Source organism: Salvelinus namaycush, chromosome 23 (assembly GCF_016432855.1).
Source record: "Salvelinus namaycush isolate Seneca chromosome 23, SaNama_1.0, whole genome shotgun sequence".
Lineage (NCBI taxonomy): Eukaryota > Metazoa > Chordata > Actinopteri > Salmoniformes > Salmonidae > Salvelinus > Salvelinus namaycush.
This window is the reverse complement of record NC_052329.1, coordinates 43,838,124-43,853,521: the sequence shown is the minus strand read 5'-3', so window position 1 is coordinate 43,853,521 and position 15,398 is coordinate 43,838,124. Positions and strand designations below refer to the sequence as shown.

At 40.5% G+C, this 15,398-nt stretch overlaps 1 protein-coding gene across 6 annotated transcripts in view; it reads right to left on the bottom strand.

The window, feature by feature from the left end:
• LOC120018464 (NEDD4-binding protein 2-like 2) overlaps positions 1-15,053 on the bottom strand; it is a 36,678-nt gene extending 21,625 nt beyond the window's left edge. For 4 of the 6 annotated variants that reach the window (XR_005472228.1, XR_005472227.1, XR_005472226.1 and 1 more), the window contains exons 1-5: positions 14,956-15,053; positions 13,428-14,472; positions 13,060-13,184; positions 12,606-12,694; positions 12,414-12,490 (exon numbers count right to left, since the gene is read on the bottom strand). Coding sequence is in view for 1 of the 6 variants with exons in the window: in XM_038961685.1 (XP_038817613.1) it covers positions 6,760-6,928; positions 12,414-12,490; positions 12,606-12,694; positions 13,060-13,184; positions 13,428-14,437 (1,470 nt within the window). In the remaining 5 variants the exon portion in view is untranslated. Of the gene's footprint in view, positions 1-2,460; positions 2,750-6,295; positions 6,929-12,413; positions 12,491-12,605; positions 12,695-13,059; positions 13,185-13,427; positions 14,473-14,955 lie in introns of those variants that run through there. The other 2 variants (XM_038961685.1, XR_005472230.1) reach the window with 2 other exon arrangements.
• Positions 15,054-15,398: the final 345 nt, after the last annotated feature.

Below are 15,398 nucleotides of genomic sequence, written 5' to 3'. Positions count from 1 at the left end.
TAAAAGTAAATATAACTTAGTAAAAAATGACTTAAGTAAAAATGTAGGTCACTCAGTAAAATACTACTTGAGTAAAAGTCTAAAAGTATTTGGTTTTAAATATACTTAAGTATCAAAAGTAATTCATTTCAAATTCCTTACATTAAGCAAACCAGATCACACAATAGCCAGCAGCACACTCCAACATTCAGACATAAATTACAAATGAAGTCCACCAGATCAGAGGCCATAGAGAGATGTTCTCTTGATAAGCGTGTGAATTGGACCATTTTCTTGTCTTGTTAAGCATTCAAAATGTACTTTGGTATAAAATGTACATCATTTTAATTAGGAATATAGTAAAAGTTTTCAAAAATAAAAATAGTAAAGTAAATGTACAGACACCAAAAAAACGACTTAAGTAGAACATTAAAGTATTTTTACTTAAGTATTTTACACCACTGCCTTCTTATTTAATCAACACTGTTAAGTACAAGCATATTAAGGTTGTAATCCTGCAGAGCGGCTATTCCCAAACTAGGGGTACGCGCAATGCCGTCGGGGGTACGCCAAATAAAAATGTGATCACATTTTCAAACAGTCCATTTAGATTTTCTAGCGGGGCTATACATTTGGGTGATGTTTTTTTCTCGCCTGAGTAGCAACACTGTTTCACGATGCATCAGTGACATGGCAGGAGATGTTTTGAAACAACTACTGCTTCGCATACAAGCCAGTGAATTCTATGCGTTACAGCTGGATGAGTCAACAGACGTGGCGGGCATGGCACAGCTCTTGGTATATGTCCGTTACGTTTATGGGGGGTCAATTAAGGAAGAGATCCTCTTCTGCTAACAAGGACAACCGGAAAGGATATTGCTAAAGTACTGGACAACTTCTTGACATCAAATGGATTTTGGTGGTCAAGATGTGTTGGTATATGTACTGATGGCGCAAAAGCCATGACAGGGAGACATAGTTATCGTTATCCCTTTCGTTATCCCTTTCATGCCCTGTCTCCAGTCCACTTACCAATATCTGAACAAGAGAGCCTCATCGAAATTGCAACAACCGGTTCTGTGAAAATGTAATTTAATCAGAAGCCACTGCCAGATTTCTGGATTGGGCTGCGCTCAGAGTATCCTGCCTTGGCAAATCGTTCTGTTAAGACACTGATGCCCTTTGTAACCACGTACCTATGTGAGAGTGGACTCGGTCCTCACTAACTAAAAACAGGCACAGACTGTGTGTGGAAAATTATTTAAGACGGAGACTCTCCAACACAACCCAACATTGCAGAGTTATGTGCATCCTTTCAAGCACACTCTTCTCTTAACCTGTGGTGAGTTATTAACAATTTTTGATGAACAAATAATGTGTTATATGTAAGATGGCTAAATAAAGAGCAAAATTATTGATTATTATTTGTGCCCTGGTCCAATAAAAGCTCGTTGTCACTTCCCACGAGCCGGGTTGTGACAAAAACGCACACTCATTATGTTTAATAAATGTATCGTATAGTGTGTGGCAGGCTTATAATGATGGCAAAAAATATTTGAGAGTGCGCTGACCCTGGTGCTAGAGGAGGTACGCAGCTGGAGATTGTTCCCAAACTGTTTATTCAATCTAATTATTAATTAATTAATGTGATTCATGACATACGCTAAAGAAAACTAGGTTTAGACATTAATTTAGTATCACCATCCTGAATTTACTGGTATTTAACTACATTCAAGAGCAGTGAGTGAATGCCATAAATACGTGGGGGGAAAAGTTGATTATCCGGTCTTTCAAGAATCCCTTAGCTCTAAAACAGAAACATTTTCTCTCAGCCTCATGACAAAATGTGTAAAATAGCAGGAGATTAGCTATAACACCGCACATTTATCTAGCCCATGGAAGAAAAAAAAAAGGAAAAAGAGTGGCCTATCTCGGACTTTGCGAGGGCCCGCGAAACTTCTCTATGCCACGGTGCCCATCCCTGGGTCTAGGTACATTTTCCAAGCCATAGATACCGCATCTCGTGCTGGCTTCGCGGTGTTCACATTCAGGCATAGCACCGTTCCAACTAGAGAGAGACGTAACGAACGTCTAGTCAGAGTTATGGTTAGACAAACGCCATACCATTGACCAGGCTATTTTTATTCAGGTAGTTAGCTGCTAGTTACAGCCTTATAGACACATCTAGCTAGCTACGGTTCAATGACTGCGTTGTATGCGGCGAGGAACTAGAATAGATGGCAAATCTGAAGCAATTCAATAATAACACTGCAGTCACACACACGCTGGCTATCTAGGCTGGACAGTGTGGGCACACGCAAGCTACGGCTAGCCACTACAATCAAATGCATTACAAATACGTCCTTTGAATCATAGCTAGCTATTTAAATTAATCTGTCGCCTCTTCGTTGCAGTACAAAATAATCGACGTCATGCCTTGTTGGAATACAACATGTTAATCGGTTTTTAATGAAAAACTACCTTATTTGATGAATTGTAGCCAATCGTCTTTCGCTCTACGGCTGTGATCCTCCTCTCGGCTTCAAAATGGCGCCAATTTGTCCATAGCTGCACCAATCCAGTGTTGGGTGGTTTGCCTGGCTACCCACACTGGAAAAGTTTATAAGGACACGCCTGACGACCAAAACGATATTTAATTTCAGAATTGATTAAACTTATGTTTAGGGTTTGGTTAAGGTAAGGGTCGGTTTTAGTTTTTTGCTATTCGGTTTAAGCGTCAGGTGTCCTTAGTCTTTCCCACCAACACTCCTTGCTCTGGCCAAACACAGCGCCACGCCCACGGACGTAAATGTCAGCGAAATAATTTAGTTTGAGTCGTCAGGCTAGACAATGGTGCTGACTGACAATAATCGAAAATGCTTTTATAGTGACCCCTGCAAATTGGCATACTTAAGTAAAAGCAAACTAACACCCAATAATTTTCGCTAGGTGGAATGGAATGATACTTGCAGTTGAGCATTGATAGACTACAGTTGAAGTCAGAAGTTTACATACGCTTAGGTTGGAGTCATTAAAACTAAAATTAAAACTTTAAAACCACTCCACAAATTTCTTGTTAACAAACTATAGTTTTGGCAAGTCGGTTAGGACATCTACTTTGTGCATGACACAAGTAATTTCTCCAACAATTGTTTACAGATAGAATATTTCAGTGTCACAATTCCAGGGGGTCAGAAGTTTATATACCCTGAGTTGACTGTGCCTTTAAACAGCTTGGAAAATTCCAGAAAATTATGTCATGGCTTTAGAAGCTTCTGATAGGCTAATTTGACATAATTTGAGTCAATTGGAGGTGTACCTGTGGATGTTTTTCAGGCCTACCTTCAAACTCAGTGCCTCTTTGCTTGGCATCATGGGAAAATCAAAAGAAATCAGCCAAGACCACAGAAAAATCTGGTTCATCCTTGGGAGCAATTTCCAAACGCCTGAACGTACCACGTTCATCTGTACAAACAATAGTACGCAAGCATAAACACCATGGGACCACGCAGCCATCATACCGCTCAGGAAGGAGACGCGTTCTGTCCCCTAGAGATGAACGTACTTTGGTGCGAAAAGTGCAAATCAATCCCAGAACAACAGCAAAGGACCTTGTGAAGTTGCTGGAGGAAACAGGTACAAAAGTATCTATATCCACAGTAAAACGAGTCCTATATCGACATAACCTGAAAGGCCGCTCAGCAAGGAAGAAGCCACTGCTCCAAAACCGCCATAAAAAAGCCAGACTACGGTTTGCAACTGCACATGGGGACAAAGATCGTACTTTTTGGAGAAATGTCCTCTGGTCTGATGAAACAAAAATAGAACTGTTTGGCCATAATGACCATCGTTATGTTTGGAGGAAAAATGGGGAGGCTTGCAAGCCCAAGAACACCATCCCAACCGTGAAGCACGGGGGTGGCAGCATCATGTTTTGTGGTTGCTTTGCTGCTGGAGGGACTGGTGCACTTCACAAAATAGATGGCATCATGAGGGAGGAAAATTATCTGGATATATTGAAGCATCTCAAGACATCAGTCAGGAAGTTAAAGCTTGGTCACAAATGGGTCTTCCAAATGGACAATGACCCCAAGCATACTTCCAAAGTTGTGGCAAAATAGCTTAAGGACAACAAAGTCAAGGTATTGGAGTGGCCATCACAAAGCCCTGACCTCAATCCTATAGAACATTTGTGGGCAGAACTGAAAAAGCGTGTGCGAGCAAGGAGGCCTACAAACCTGACTCAGTTACACCAGCTCTGTCAGGACGAATGAGCCAAAATTCACCCAACTTATTGTGGGAAGCTTGTGGAAGACTACGCGAAAGGTTTGACCCAAGTTAAACAATTTAAAGGCAATTTTACCAAATACTAATTGAGTGGATGTAAACTTCTGACCCACTGGGAATGTGATGAAAGAAATAAAAACTGAATAAATCACTCTACTATTATTCTGACATTTCACATTCTGAAAATAAAGTGGTGATCCTAACTGACCTAAGTAAGGGAATTTTTACTATGATTAAATGTCAGGAATTGTGAAAAACTGAGTTTAAACGTATTTGGCTTAGGTGTATGTAAACATCCGACTTCAACTGTATATTACATATGAAAAGGTTAAGACCCCCCCAACATGCAGGATAGACTTGAAGAACACAACACCCATTTAACAATTTTTAATGACAAAAATGTACAAGTAAAAAATCGAATCAAACTATTGGTCTCATACACATATTTAGCAGATGTTATTGCAAATGTAGCGAAATGCTTGTGTTCCTAGCTCCAACAGTGCAGTAGTATCTAAAAATTCACACATATCTAAAAGTAAAATAATGGAATTAAAAATGCATACACTACCAGTCAAACGTTTGGACACCTACTCATTCAAGGGTTTTTATTTTTACTATTTTCTACATTGTAGAATAATAGTGAAGACATCAAAACTATGAAATGACACATATGGAATCATGTAGTAACCAAAAAAGTGTTAAACAAATCAAAATATATTTCATATTTGAGAAGCCACCCTTTGCCTTGATGACCAGCTTCATGAGGTAGTCACCTGGAATGCATTTCAATTAACAGGTGTGCCTTGTTAAACATTCATTTGTGGAATTTCTTTCCCTCTTAATGCGTTTGAGCCAATCACTTTTGTTGTGACAAGGTAGGGGTGGTATACAGAAGATAGGGCTATCTGGTAAAAGACCAAGTCCATATATTGGCAAGAACAGCTCAAATAAGCAAAGAGAAACGACAGTCCATCATTCATTTAAGACATGAAGGTCAGTCAATACAGAAAATTTAAAGTACTTTGAAAGTTTCTTCAAGTGCAGTCGCAAAAACCATCAAGCGCTGTGATGAAACTGGCTCTCATGAGGACCGACACAGGAAAGGAAGACCCAGAGTTACCTCTGCTGCAGAGGATAAGTTCATTAGAGTTACCAGTCTCAGAAATTGCAGCCAAAATAAATGCTTCTCATAGTTCAAGTAACAGACACATCTCAACATCAACTGTTCTGAGGAGACTGCGTGAATCAGGCCTTCATGGTCAAATTGCTGCAAAGAAACCACTACTAAAGGACACCAATAAGAAAGAGAGAATTGCTTGAGCCAAGAAACACGAGCAATGGACATTAAACCAGTGGAAATCTCTCCTTTGGTCTGAGTCCAAATTTTAGATTTTTGGTTCCAAACGCCGTGTCTTTCTGAGACACTGAGTAGGTGAACGGATGATCTCTGCATGTGTGGTTCCCACCGTGAAGTACGGAGGTGTGATGGTGCTTTGCTGGTGACACTGTCTGTGGTTTATTTAGAATTCAAGGCACACTTAACCAGCATGGCTACCACAGCATTCTGCAACGATACGCCATCCCATCTGATTTGCGCTTCGTGGGACCATCATTTGTTTTTCAACAAGACAATGATCCAACAAACCTACAGGTTGTGTAAAGGCTATTTGACCAAGAAGATGAGTGATGGAGTGCTGCATCAAATGACCTGGCCTCCACAATCACAGACCTCAACCCAATTGAGATGGTTTGGGATGAGTTGGACCATTGAGTGAAGGAAAAGCAGCCAACAAGTGCTCAGCATATGTGGGAACTCCTTCAAGACTGTTGGAAAAGCATTGCAGGTGAAGCTGGTTGAGAGAATGCCAAGAGTGTGCAAAGCTGCCAACCAAGGCAAAGAATGGCTACTTTGAAGAATCTAAAATAGAAAATATATTTTGATTTGTTTAACACTTTTTTGGTTACTACATGATTCCATATGTGTTATTTCATAGTTTTGATGTCTTCACTATTATTCTACAATGGAGAAAATAGTAAAAAATAAATAAAAACCCTTGAATGAGTAGGTGTCCAAACTTTTGACTGGTACTGTAATTTATACAGTTGAAATGCATAGAAAAAAAGTGACTTTAGTGCCACTGAAAATGTTATTTTCACAAAAATAGGTTTAAATTCTGCCAGTATAAATCAAATACAGTAACAATCCTGTAAAATGCTGGTAGTATCATTTAAAAAAAAAAAATAGTAATACAGCTCCGTCTCTGATCATTGACTGTGGTTTAGTTATTTTTCAAACCCAAAGGCAGAGAGTGGTTGGTTGATAGTCATCAGGGTTGTATTTACTAGGGGGAAAAATGCAGAAACGGGGAGGGACTACTTAAACTTGTCCAATAAGAAAGATTTGCTTTTGTTTTTCTTTCGCATAGCATTTTGCGAAACTGAAGAACATTTTGCTATGGTGTGCACTAATGAATACACACCAGGACATAGGGACTAGTCGAAGTCTGAGTGGTTGGCCCTGCTGTGTCTCTGCTGCTGTGAGGGATGTCTTGTGGGTCTAAAAGGCTCCTGGGAGTTCATCACAATGTCCAAGGACATGGGCAGCTCAAACCGCTCCAGCATCTGCCCAATCTTCTCCCTTGACACACTGTGCTTGTTTCTCCTGGAGGGAGGAAGGAAGGGTGTATTGGGAGGTTTCTTCTGCTCTACATACTTTATAGCTCATTTATAGAACAAATCGTATGTCTTCATGCAAAACATGTAAAAAAAACAGGCATTCAATTATAGGGTGTTAACCTATAAATTAGTCTCATTCAAGGTTTATACAAATATGTCCATTCAATAGAGAATTGCGTCAGAAAAACAATTGTGTGTGTCGTCATACTGGTCTCTGAGTTGTGGTCAGACTCGCTCAGGTGGAACAAACTTAAACTTGCGCCTTTTTCAATGCTGAATTGAATGTCATTGAGAAAACAAAGGTGTCATCATGGATTTTTTCACAAACATCCTTTCTGAATTTAAAAGTAATACAATAAGTAATCATGTAGTTTTTCAAAAGTATCTGTAATCTATTTACAATATATTTTTTGCTGGTAACGTAACGGATTCAGTTTTTTTTTGTAATCAGATGAGTCTGAATACAAGTCAGAGAGCACTATGATGACTCACCAATTGTTTTTCTGATGCAATTCTCTATTGAATTGACATATTTTCATAAACGTTAAATGAAGTCCAAACCCGCAAAACACCAGTCTCAAAGTCAACAGTGAAGAGGTGACTCCGGGATGCTGGTCTTCTAGGCAGAGTTGCAAAGAAAAAGCCATCTCTCTGTCAAGTGTCAGTGTTCTTATGCCCATCTTAATCTTTAATTTGTATTGGCCAGTCTGAGATATGGCTTTTTCTTCACAACTCTGCCTAGAAGGCCAGCATCCTGAGGTTTTCAGCCGTGCTAACATAATTTCAAAAGGGGTTCCTAATGATCACTTAGCCTTTTAAAATGATAAACTAGGATTAGCTAATACAACATGCCATTGGAACACAGGAGTGATGGTTGCTGATAATGGGCCTCTGTACGCCTATGTAGCTATTCCATTAAAAATCTGCCGTTTCCAGCTACACTAGTCATTTACAACATTAAATGTCTGCACTGTATTTCTGACAAATTTGAGTTATTATTAATGGACAAAATCTAAAAAAGTGCTTTTCTTTAAAACACAAGGACATTTCTAAGTGACCCCAAACTTTGAACGGTAGTGTATATTTGGAAAGTATTCAGACCCCTTCACTTTGTTATGTTACAACTGTTAGGTTCTAATTCTCAGAGTAAAAAACTCAACGGACATTATGAAAGCTTAACCAAGTTTAAATCTTCCCAGAGGATCAATACAGCTGCATTAGACAAAACATGTTTCCACCACCACAAGTATATATATACACACACTCCAATTTAGGCACTCCTCCTTCTCTCCAATCCTTACATCTTTTATGGTTTGATAGGAAGACGAAGTGATGGGGTAATAAACCATTCCTTCTCCCTTAAGGTGATCTGACCTCAACCCCCTTGATGCCTAATCCAAAGATCTCCACCCGTATTACCTATAGCAATCCTGTGACTTCCTCCCATCTACCCAGCACATTCCAAAGCCATCTGGCTCCTACAGATCACCAATAACTTCTGGTGTAAAAACCAGTCTCTATCACCCCTCAGATACTAGTCTTACTTCTGATGTATCATGTCTCTAGGATAGCAATGTTCCAAGTTTAACCCAGAATCCAACAACCTTATTCTAAAGTGGATTAAATAGTCATCGCGCCCCCCCCCCAATCTACACAATCCCCATAATGACAAAACAAAAACAGGTTTACAAATTCATAAATAAAATAAAAACATGGAAATAGCATTTACATAAGTATTCAAACCCTTTACTCAGTACTTTGTTGAAGCACCTTTGACAGCGTTTACAGCCTTGAGTCTTCTTGGGTATGACGCTAGAAGCTTGACACCTGTAATTGGGGAGTTTCTCCCATTCTTCTCTGCAGATCCTCTCAAGCTCTGTCAGGTTGGATGAGGAGCGTCGCTAAGCAGCTATTTTCAGGTCTCTCCAAAGATGTTAGATAGAGTTCAAGTCCGGGCTCTGGCTGGGCCACTCAAGGACATTCATAGACTTGTCACGAAGCCATTCCTGCGTTATCTAGGCTGTGTGCTTATGGTCGTTGTCCTGTTGGAAGATGAACATTTGCCCCAGTCTGAGGTCCTGAGCGCTCTATAGAAGGTTTTCATCAATCTCCTCTGTACTTTGCGCCGTTCATCTTTGCCTCGATCCTGAGTCTCCCAGTCCCTGCCTCTGAAAAACATACCCACAGCATGATGCTGCCACCCCCATGCTCCACCGTAGAGATGGTGCCAGTTTTCCTCCAGACGTGACGCTTGGCATTTTAGGCCAAAGAGTTCAATCTTGGATTCATCAGACCATATAATCTTGTTTCTCATGTTCGGAGAGTCCTTTAGGTGCCTTTTGGCAAACTCCAAGCAGGCTGTCATGTGCCTTTTACTGAGGAGTGGCTTCCGTCTGGCCACTCTACCATAAAGGCCTGATTGGTGGAGTGATGCAGAGATGGTTATCTATCTGGAAGGTTCTCCCATCTCCACAGGGGAACTCTGGAGCTCTGTCAGAGTGACCATCGGGTTCTTGGTCACCTCCCTGACCAAGGCCCTTCTCCCCCGATTACTCAGTTTGGGGCAGCCATGCCTAGGTAGAGTCTTGGAGGTTTCAAACTTCTTCCATTTAAGAATGATGGTGGCCAATGTGTTCTTGGGGACCTTCAATGCTGCAGAAATGTTTTGGGACCCTTCCCATGTTCTGTGCTTCGACACAATCCTGTATCGGAGCTCTACGGACAATTCCTTCGACTTCATGGCTTGGTTTTTGCTCTGACATGCACTGTCAACTGTGGGACCTTATATAGACAGGTGTGCCTTTCGAACTCATGCCCAATCAATTGAATTTACCACATGTGGACTCCAATCAAGTTGAAGAAACATCAAGGATGATCAATGGAAACAGGATGCACCTGAGCTCAATTTCTAGTCTCATAGCAAAGGGTCTGAATACTTATATAAATAAGGTATAATTAAAAAAAAAATTGTAATACATTTCAAAAAACTTGTGTTCGCATTGTCATTACGGGGTACTGTGTGTAGATTGATGAGGGCATTTATTTAATCCATTTTAGAATAAGGCTGTAACGTAACAATTTTGATAAATTCAATGGGTCTGAATACTTTCCGAATGCACGGTTTCTATACACACAGTATATTCATTTACAACGCTAACAGACTAAATTTCAACATCTACCCTACGCGAAAGTGATCTGTTCCAGTTCTCATGGTGTATTTCTGAGTCTTTCCCTTTAAAGGACCCCTCCAGAGGAAGTTACCGCTCCTATTTAGATCTATCTAGTCCTAGAGCGGAAATGTTCGTTAACGTTCCACCTCCGAAGAATGATGCAGGCTATTATGTATTGTAATGTATATTCATTACAATACATATTCATAAATTGGGGGTGGGAAGGAACGTTGTGGTGATTTCCACATGGAGTGGATAAATATCAACAAATAGGGCACAGACAGGTGTCAGTGTTGCTAGCTAAGGTGCATCCTTTAGTAGGTAGGCTGCTGGTAGGCTTCAGTACAGCAAAGCCAAGTCAGACCGTGCTCATGGTTCTCACAGAGGAAGTGAAATGATAGGCTACTACGACTTTGCCCATGATGCACACCGCAAATGACATGTAACACCCTGGGCATCGGATACGAAACACCAATACAAATGTAACAGCACAACATAGATAAGGGACTTGTTTTTCTTCCGTGGGTGCCGTTTCATTTAAGTGATAATGCCCGAGAAACCGTTTTGAAGATATGTTGGCACAGGTGCTTGGAGGATATATTGGCAAACCGTGCCAATATATCCTCCAAACACTGGCTTCAAGGGCATTATGACTTTTATACAATGGGTTACCAACATATTTTCTTTAAAAACGTTGATGCATTCATTCATACTATTTAATCCTTCCACAAGATATAGTCCCGATACAAATATAGGGTTGCTATCCAAGCCGGCTGGTCGTCCGTTCTATTGGTTCGGGTTGCCAGAGACGACTCAGTCGTTCAGTCTTTTTGTTCTGCATCTATGGACGCGACCCAGTCGTTCGTTTTAAATGTTCCATTGCCATACTGGCTGGCAACGTTCTTATCCCTTGCTTGTTAGTTAGCCAACTACAGCTAACTTAGTCACGTCAAACAATGCAGCCAGAATAACAGTAGCTGCATTTGTTTGTTTAAGCTGTTTTCTAGTGAATTTTGGGGGGATACATCAATAACAATGAACTATTGAGGCGCGATTTTGCCTCGAATATAAAATGTGCTCTCTCGTCAGAACACTGTTGTTTAAAGGAGCTAGACAACAACACAGTTAACACAATAACTGAAGCTGCAAAGACTGCAAACTTGCTGCACTTCTTTTTGTTTAACCTTTTTTCAATTGACATTTCTTTGTATATATCCATAAAAATGAAGCCAGCTGATTCATGATTTTGACTTGCTGAGAAACGCTGCCTGCATATTTCGTCCGGACTCCTACACGTTCATTACTATGGGACAGCTGGAGATCGAATTTGAATATTGAAACAATGTTGCAAATGTCGGAGAGACAGACATAGGTTGATACAAATTTCCTCTGTTGGAAACTAAATGTTAGGAAAAAATTAAATGTGAGATAATGTCTAGATGCTATTATAGTAGAGATCAAGTGTATAACTTGCATGGCTGGGCTGATGAGACAGTGGATTGCGCAGTCAGATGGAACAGAGTAAATAGGCATTTTAACGTCATAGATTTAGCCGGTTGTAATTTGTGGAATAGACACCAGCTGGAATGCGCTTTTAACCAATCAGCATTAGACCCATCTATACTTTTCATAGGAAGACACGGCATTGACACGGATTACCACGAATGTTTCACTTCAGATTTCCCACGTTAAGGCCAAATATATCATACTTTGACAAAAATGACCTTTTGACATTAATCGTTGTACATCATGGGTAAACTCTGGCCATCATCTTTCAGCTCAAAAAAGTGGATTTCTGCTGGTGTGGCCGTTTTAAATCTCCATAACAGCCCCTCTCAACATAGATTGATCGTGGTTAAAGCCAATGATCTGGAGATGAAACTGACGAGGGTGTATAGTTGATTTTGATTAGTTCAAAGCGCGGAAACACCTCCAAATGCCGAAAATGGAAGAGATACAACTAAGAGCAGCACAGTCTAAACTAGAAACGGTCACAACAAACTAACGTTCTTATTTCATCAACACTGTTAGTACAAGCATAGTAAGATTCTAAATACTGTAGAGAACAATCTAATTAATAATTGTATTTGATTTATGATGACATGAGGCAAAGAAAACTAAGTTTAGACATTAAGTTAGTAGCACCCTCTTGAATTGGCCTGTTTTCCCCTGCATTCTAGAGCAGTGAGTGAACGCCCAACGATGTACCATATATAATTTGTATAATGTATATTCTCTAAATACATAGCATCTTACATGACGATAGTATCTTTTAATGCAGACAATCATGGACAGACTTACTTCTCTAACTCGACGGGATCAAATTTCCAGCTGGTGTGAGGCTCATGAAAGTTGATACTGTATCCTCTCTCCAAGGCCTGCATGATGAGAAATAAGTATTCATCATATTCATTAAAATGTACATCAAATGGGTAGATTTTTGATAACTGAAAAATACTGTCTGCAAAAAAGAATATAACAGGATAAACATACCAGTTTAACATATGGCTTCATTTCCCAAGCTTGCATATTTGTGTTATCAATAATGACAGGAGAACAGCATTTATACATGGCTTCTTGGGCTGAAAGAATACAAAGCATTGAGGCAAAATCATTTATACACTCCTTTTTTACATGTTTACAAAACAAACAAGATAATAAATTAAACATATCCAATCAAACAATATATAATATTAATAGCAACGATGGTGGCCTGGCTGGTCTAGCATTAATGCCTCAGCTTCCAAAACTGTATCGGCATAGGTTTGAATCAGGTCTACTGCCCTTAGACAAATCTCTTTCCCACTGTCATTCTCTATGTGTTCAATACAATCAGAATATACCTTAAAAATATATTTTAAAACAATCGCAACGATGGACCTCATTTATTACTACTTCATCAAAAGAAAATCAAACACATTTTTTAAGACACTTCTATAGAGCCAACCTCGGTTCTGGTTCCAGTGGTGTGCGGCCCCCAGCAGACTGGGATCGTAGGTGTAGCCTTCTTCCTGGGAGAAGTAGTCATCTGTACTCAGAACCTGCCCGCTGGAGCCTGTCGACAGCAGTTCCCTGGAGAAACACACACGCAATGGCTCAAAACAAATGCTTTTAAAATAGAGGTAAATTCATTCAAACATGAGTAAACAGTTAACGTATGACTTATTGGTTGAAATTGTGCGATTGTAATTTTGATGCTTGAAAAAGACAAATTTACAACTGTTTTATTACTGATTCATAAAATGTCTATATACTTGTTCTAAACCTTTTATAGCTTGTTAGTTACCCAATAATGTTTCCCTGATAAAAACATACCTGGCCAGTGTTGATTTCCCAGATCCCGGGGCTCCCCTCATCAGAATGAGAACCAGAGAAGGATCATAGTCATATGTTTTATCTTCTGGTGGTTGGTGCTGATCCTCTGGCTGAGGTGGCTCAGGTCCTTGGTCAAACCTCTGCTGCCATTCAGAAGAACCTTGCTGGTCATTACCCTGCTGGTCATACTTGTCATCTCTCCAACCGTAGCCCCCTCTGTCTCTGTTGTTAGAGTGCTGTGGGGGAAAGCCATGGCCATCCAAGTCTGGAGAGTTCCTGTACCCATCAGGGACAGGGAACCTGTGAAAAGGTGGGACCTGCTGGGAGCCCTCTCGTTGGGGGTGATACCGGTGGTCTGCGGGAGGTGGTGGCGGGAGGCAGGGGATCGGAGGTGGTGGCGGGAAGCGGTGGGGAGGTCTGTGGAACCTGTAGTATGGCTGACTGTGGAAAGGTGGGGGAGGTTGCCAGTGATTATGATCTGAGTAGGGACCATAGCTGGGCCCCCTAGGTATCGGTCTCCTGGGCTGGTATGGCTCGGTGTCATACCAGTGTGGGCAAGGCACGTGATTCGGTTGCTTATGGCCATGGCTTGCATTTGACCCTTCTCTTGCAGGTGGTGGGTTATGAGCGGTGAGTAATTCAACTGAGCCTTCATTTTTGGCCGTGCTACTGTCAACGCTGTCTTTTGGATCAATCTCCTCAAGCTCTTTGTAGAACTCACTCAGTGTCTCTTCAATGTTAGGTTTGGCAAGTTTCCTTACTTTTGGTGGTTTGGGAGCTCTCTGGACTGCCTTAGGAGGACAGCATACAGGTCCAATGAAGGCAGTGCTGCTGGTACCCAGCTTTTTTTTAACTGGCTCTCGGGCTCTTACACCAGGACCTCCATCAATTCTCACTGGCAGCACTCTGTCTGTTGCAGAGGCTCCATTTGTCTCCGCTTTTGAACACTCCAGTAGTTCTCCATTTCTTCCAGTGAGAGAAGTTAACGAGTTGGCATTTCCATGAGACATCGAGATGGTGGGGGGAAATCCTTTGAATCAACATGCTATGAAGGTAACAAGACCTCAATGACAAATCAAAAATACCTCTACTGCACATCATAGTTCATGGGTTTGATTAGCAATACTTATCTAGCAAATTAGCTTGGTAGTGAAGCTGAATCAGTGGCAAAAGGTTTGATGCTTTTTAAAGAAACAATATTGCTGCACTTAATTCACAAGCAGCAAGCTCTAACTATACCTGTCATTCTTTAAAGCTAGCTAAGTTAACTAAACAAAACAACGCTAAATAGCTAGCTAGCCAGCCAACATTAGCAAACGTCTTTTTTATTGTAAAGCAATTCAAATTATACAATCTAGATAAAACTAAGAGTATACAACGGCGTGTAGCTAACGTATAACAGTTAAACATTAGCAAGTTAGCTAATGTCAAAACAAGCCTTGCAAAGTTATTGTTTGGCAAGATTTTGGTAACTGACACAATTCTGGCTGTTGCCTATGGGTATTTTGCGAATGAATTAACTACTTACCATAAAGTGATCAACTTGAAGCATTACATGTTATTATGTTCATAATTTTGGATTAGCTAACTAGCATTTTGTTTACGGAAGTTAACAGGAAGTCTGACTTCTTCAGTCTGTGTGAAACACTGGAGGCAGTTTCGCAGCGACACTGCCACCTGCTGTTACGGTGAAAGTGTTTGACCACACCAGTAAAAATTCTGCTTATAAATTACACTAAATATTCATATTGAATAATAAATTAGAACATTTATTGTGAACATGCAGATGTGAGAGACATGAGGTCATAAACTCAAGGACAAAAATGTTACAGTATTTTTGGATTTATATTATACAGTTAGTGTCAGCTCTTCTAATGCCATCTAAGAAAACACTGAAGCAGCCTCACTAAAAAAGTTCCGGAGTTGGCCAAGACAACCCCTTTTCTGTCCGGTAGCACATCCGGTGAACAG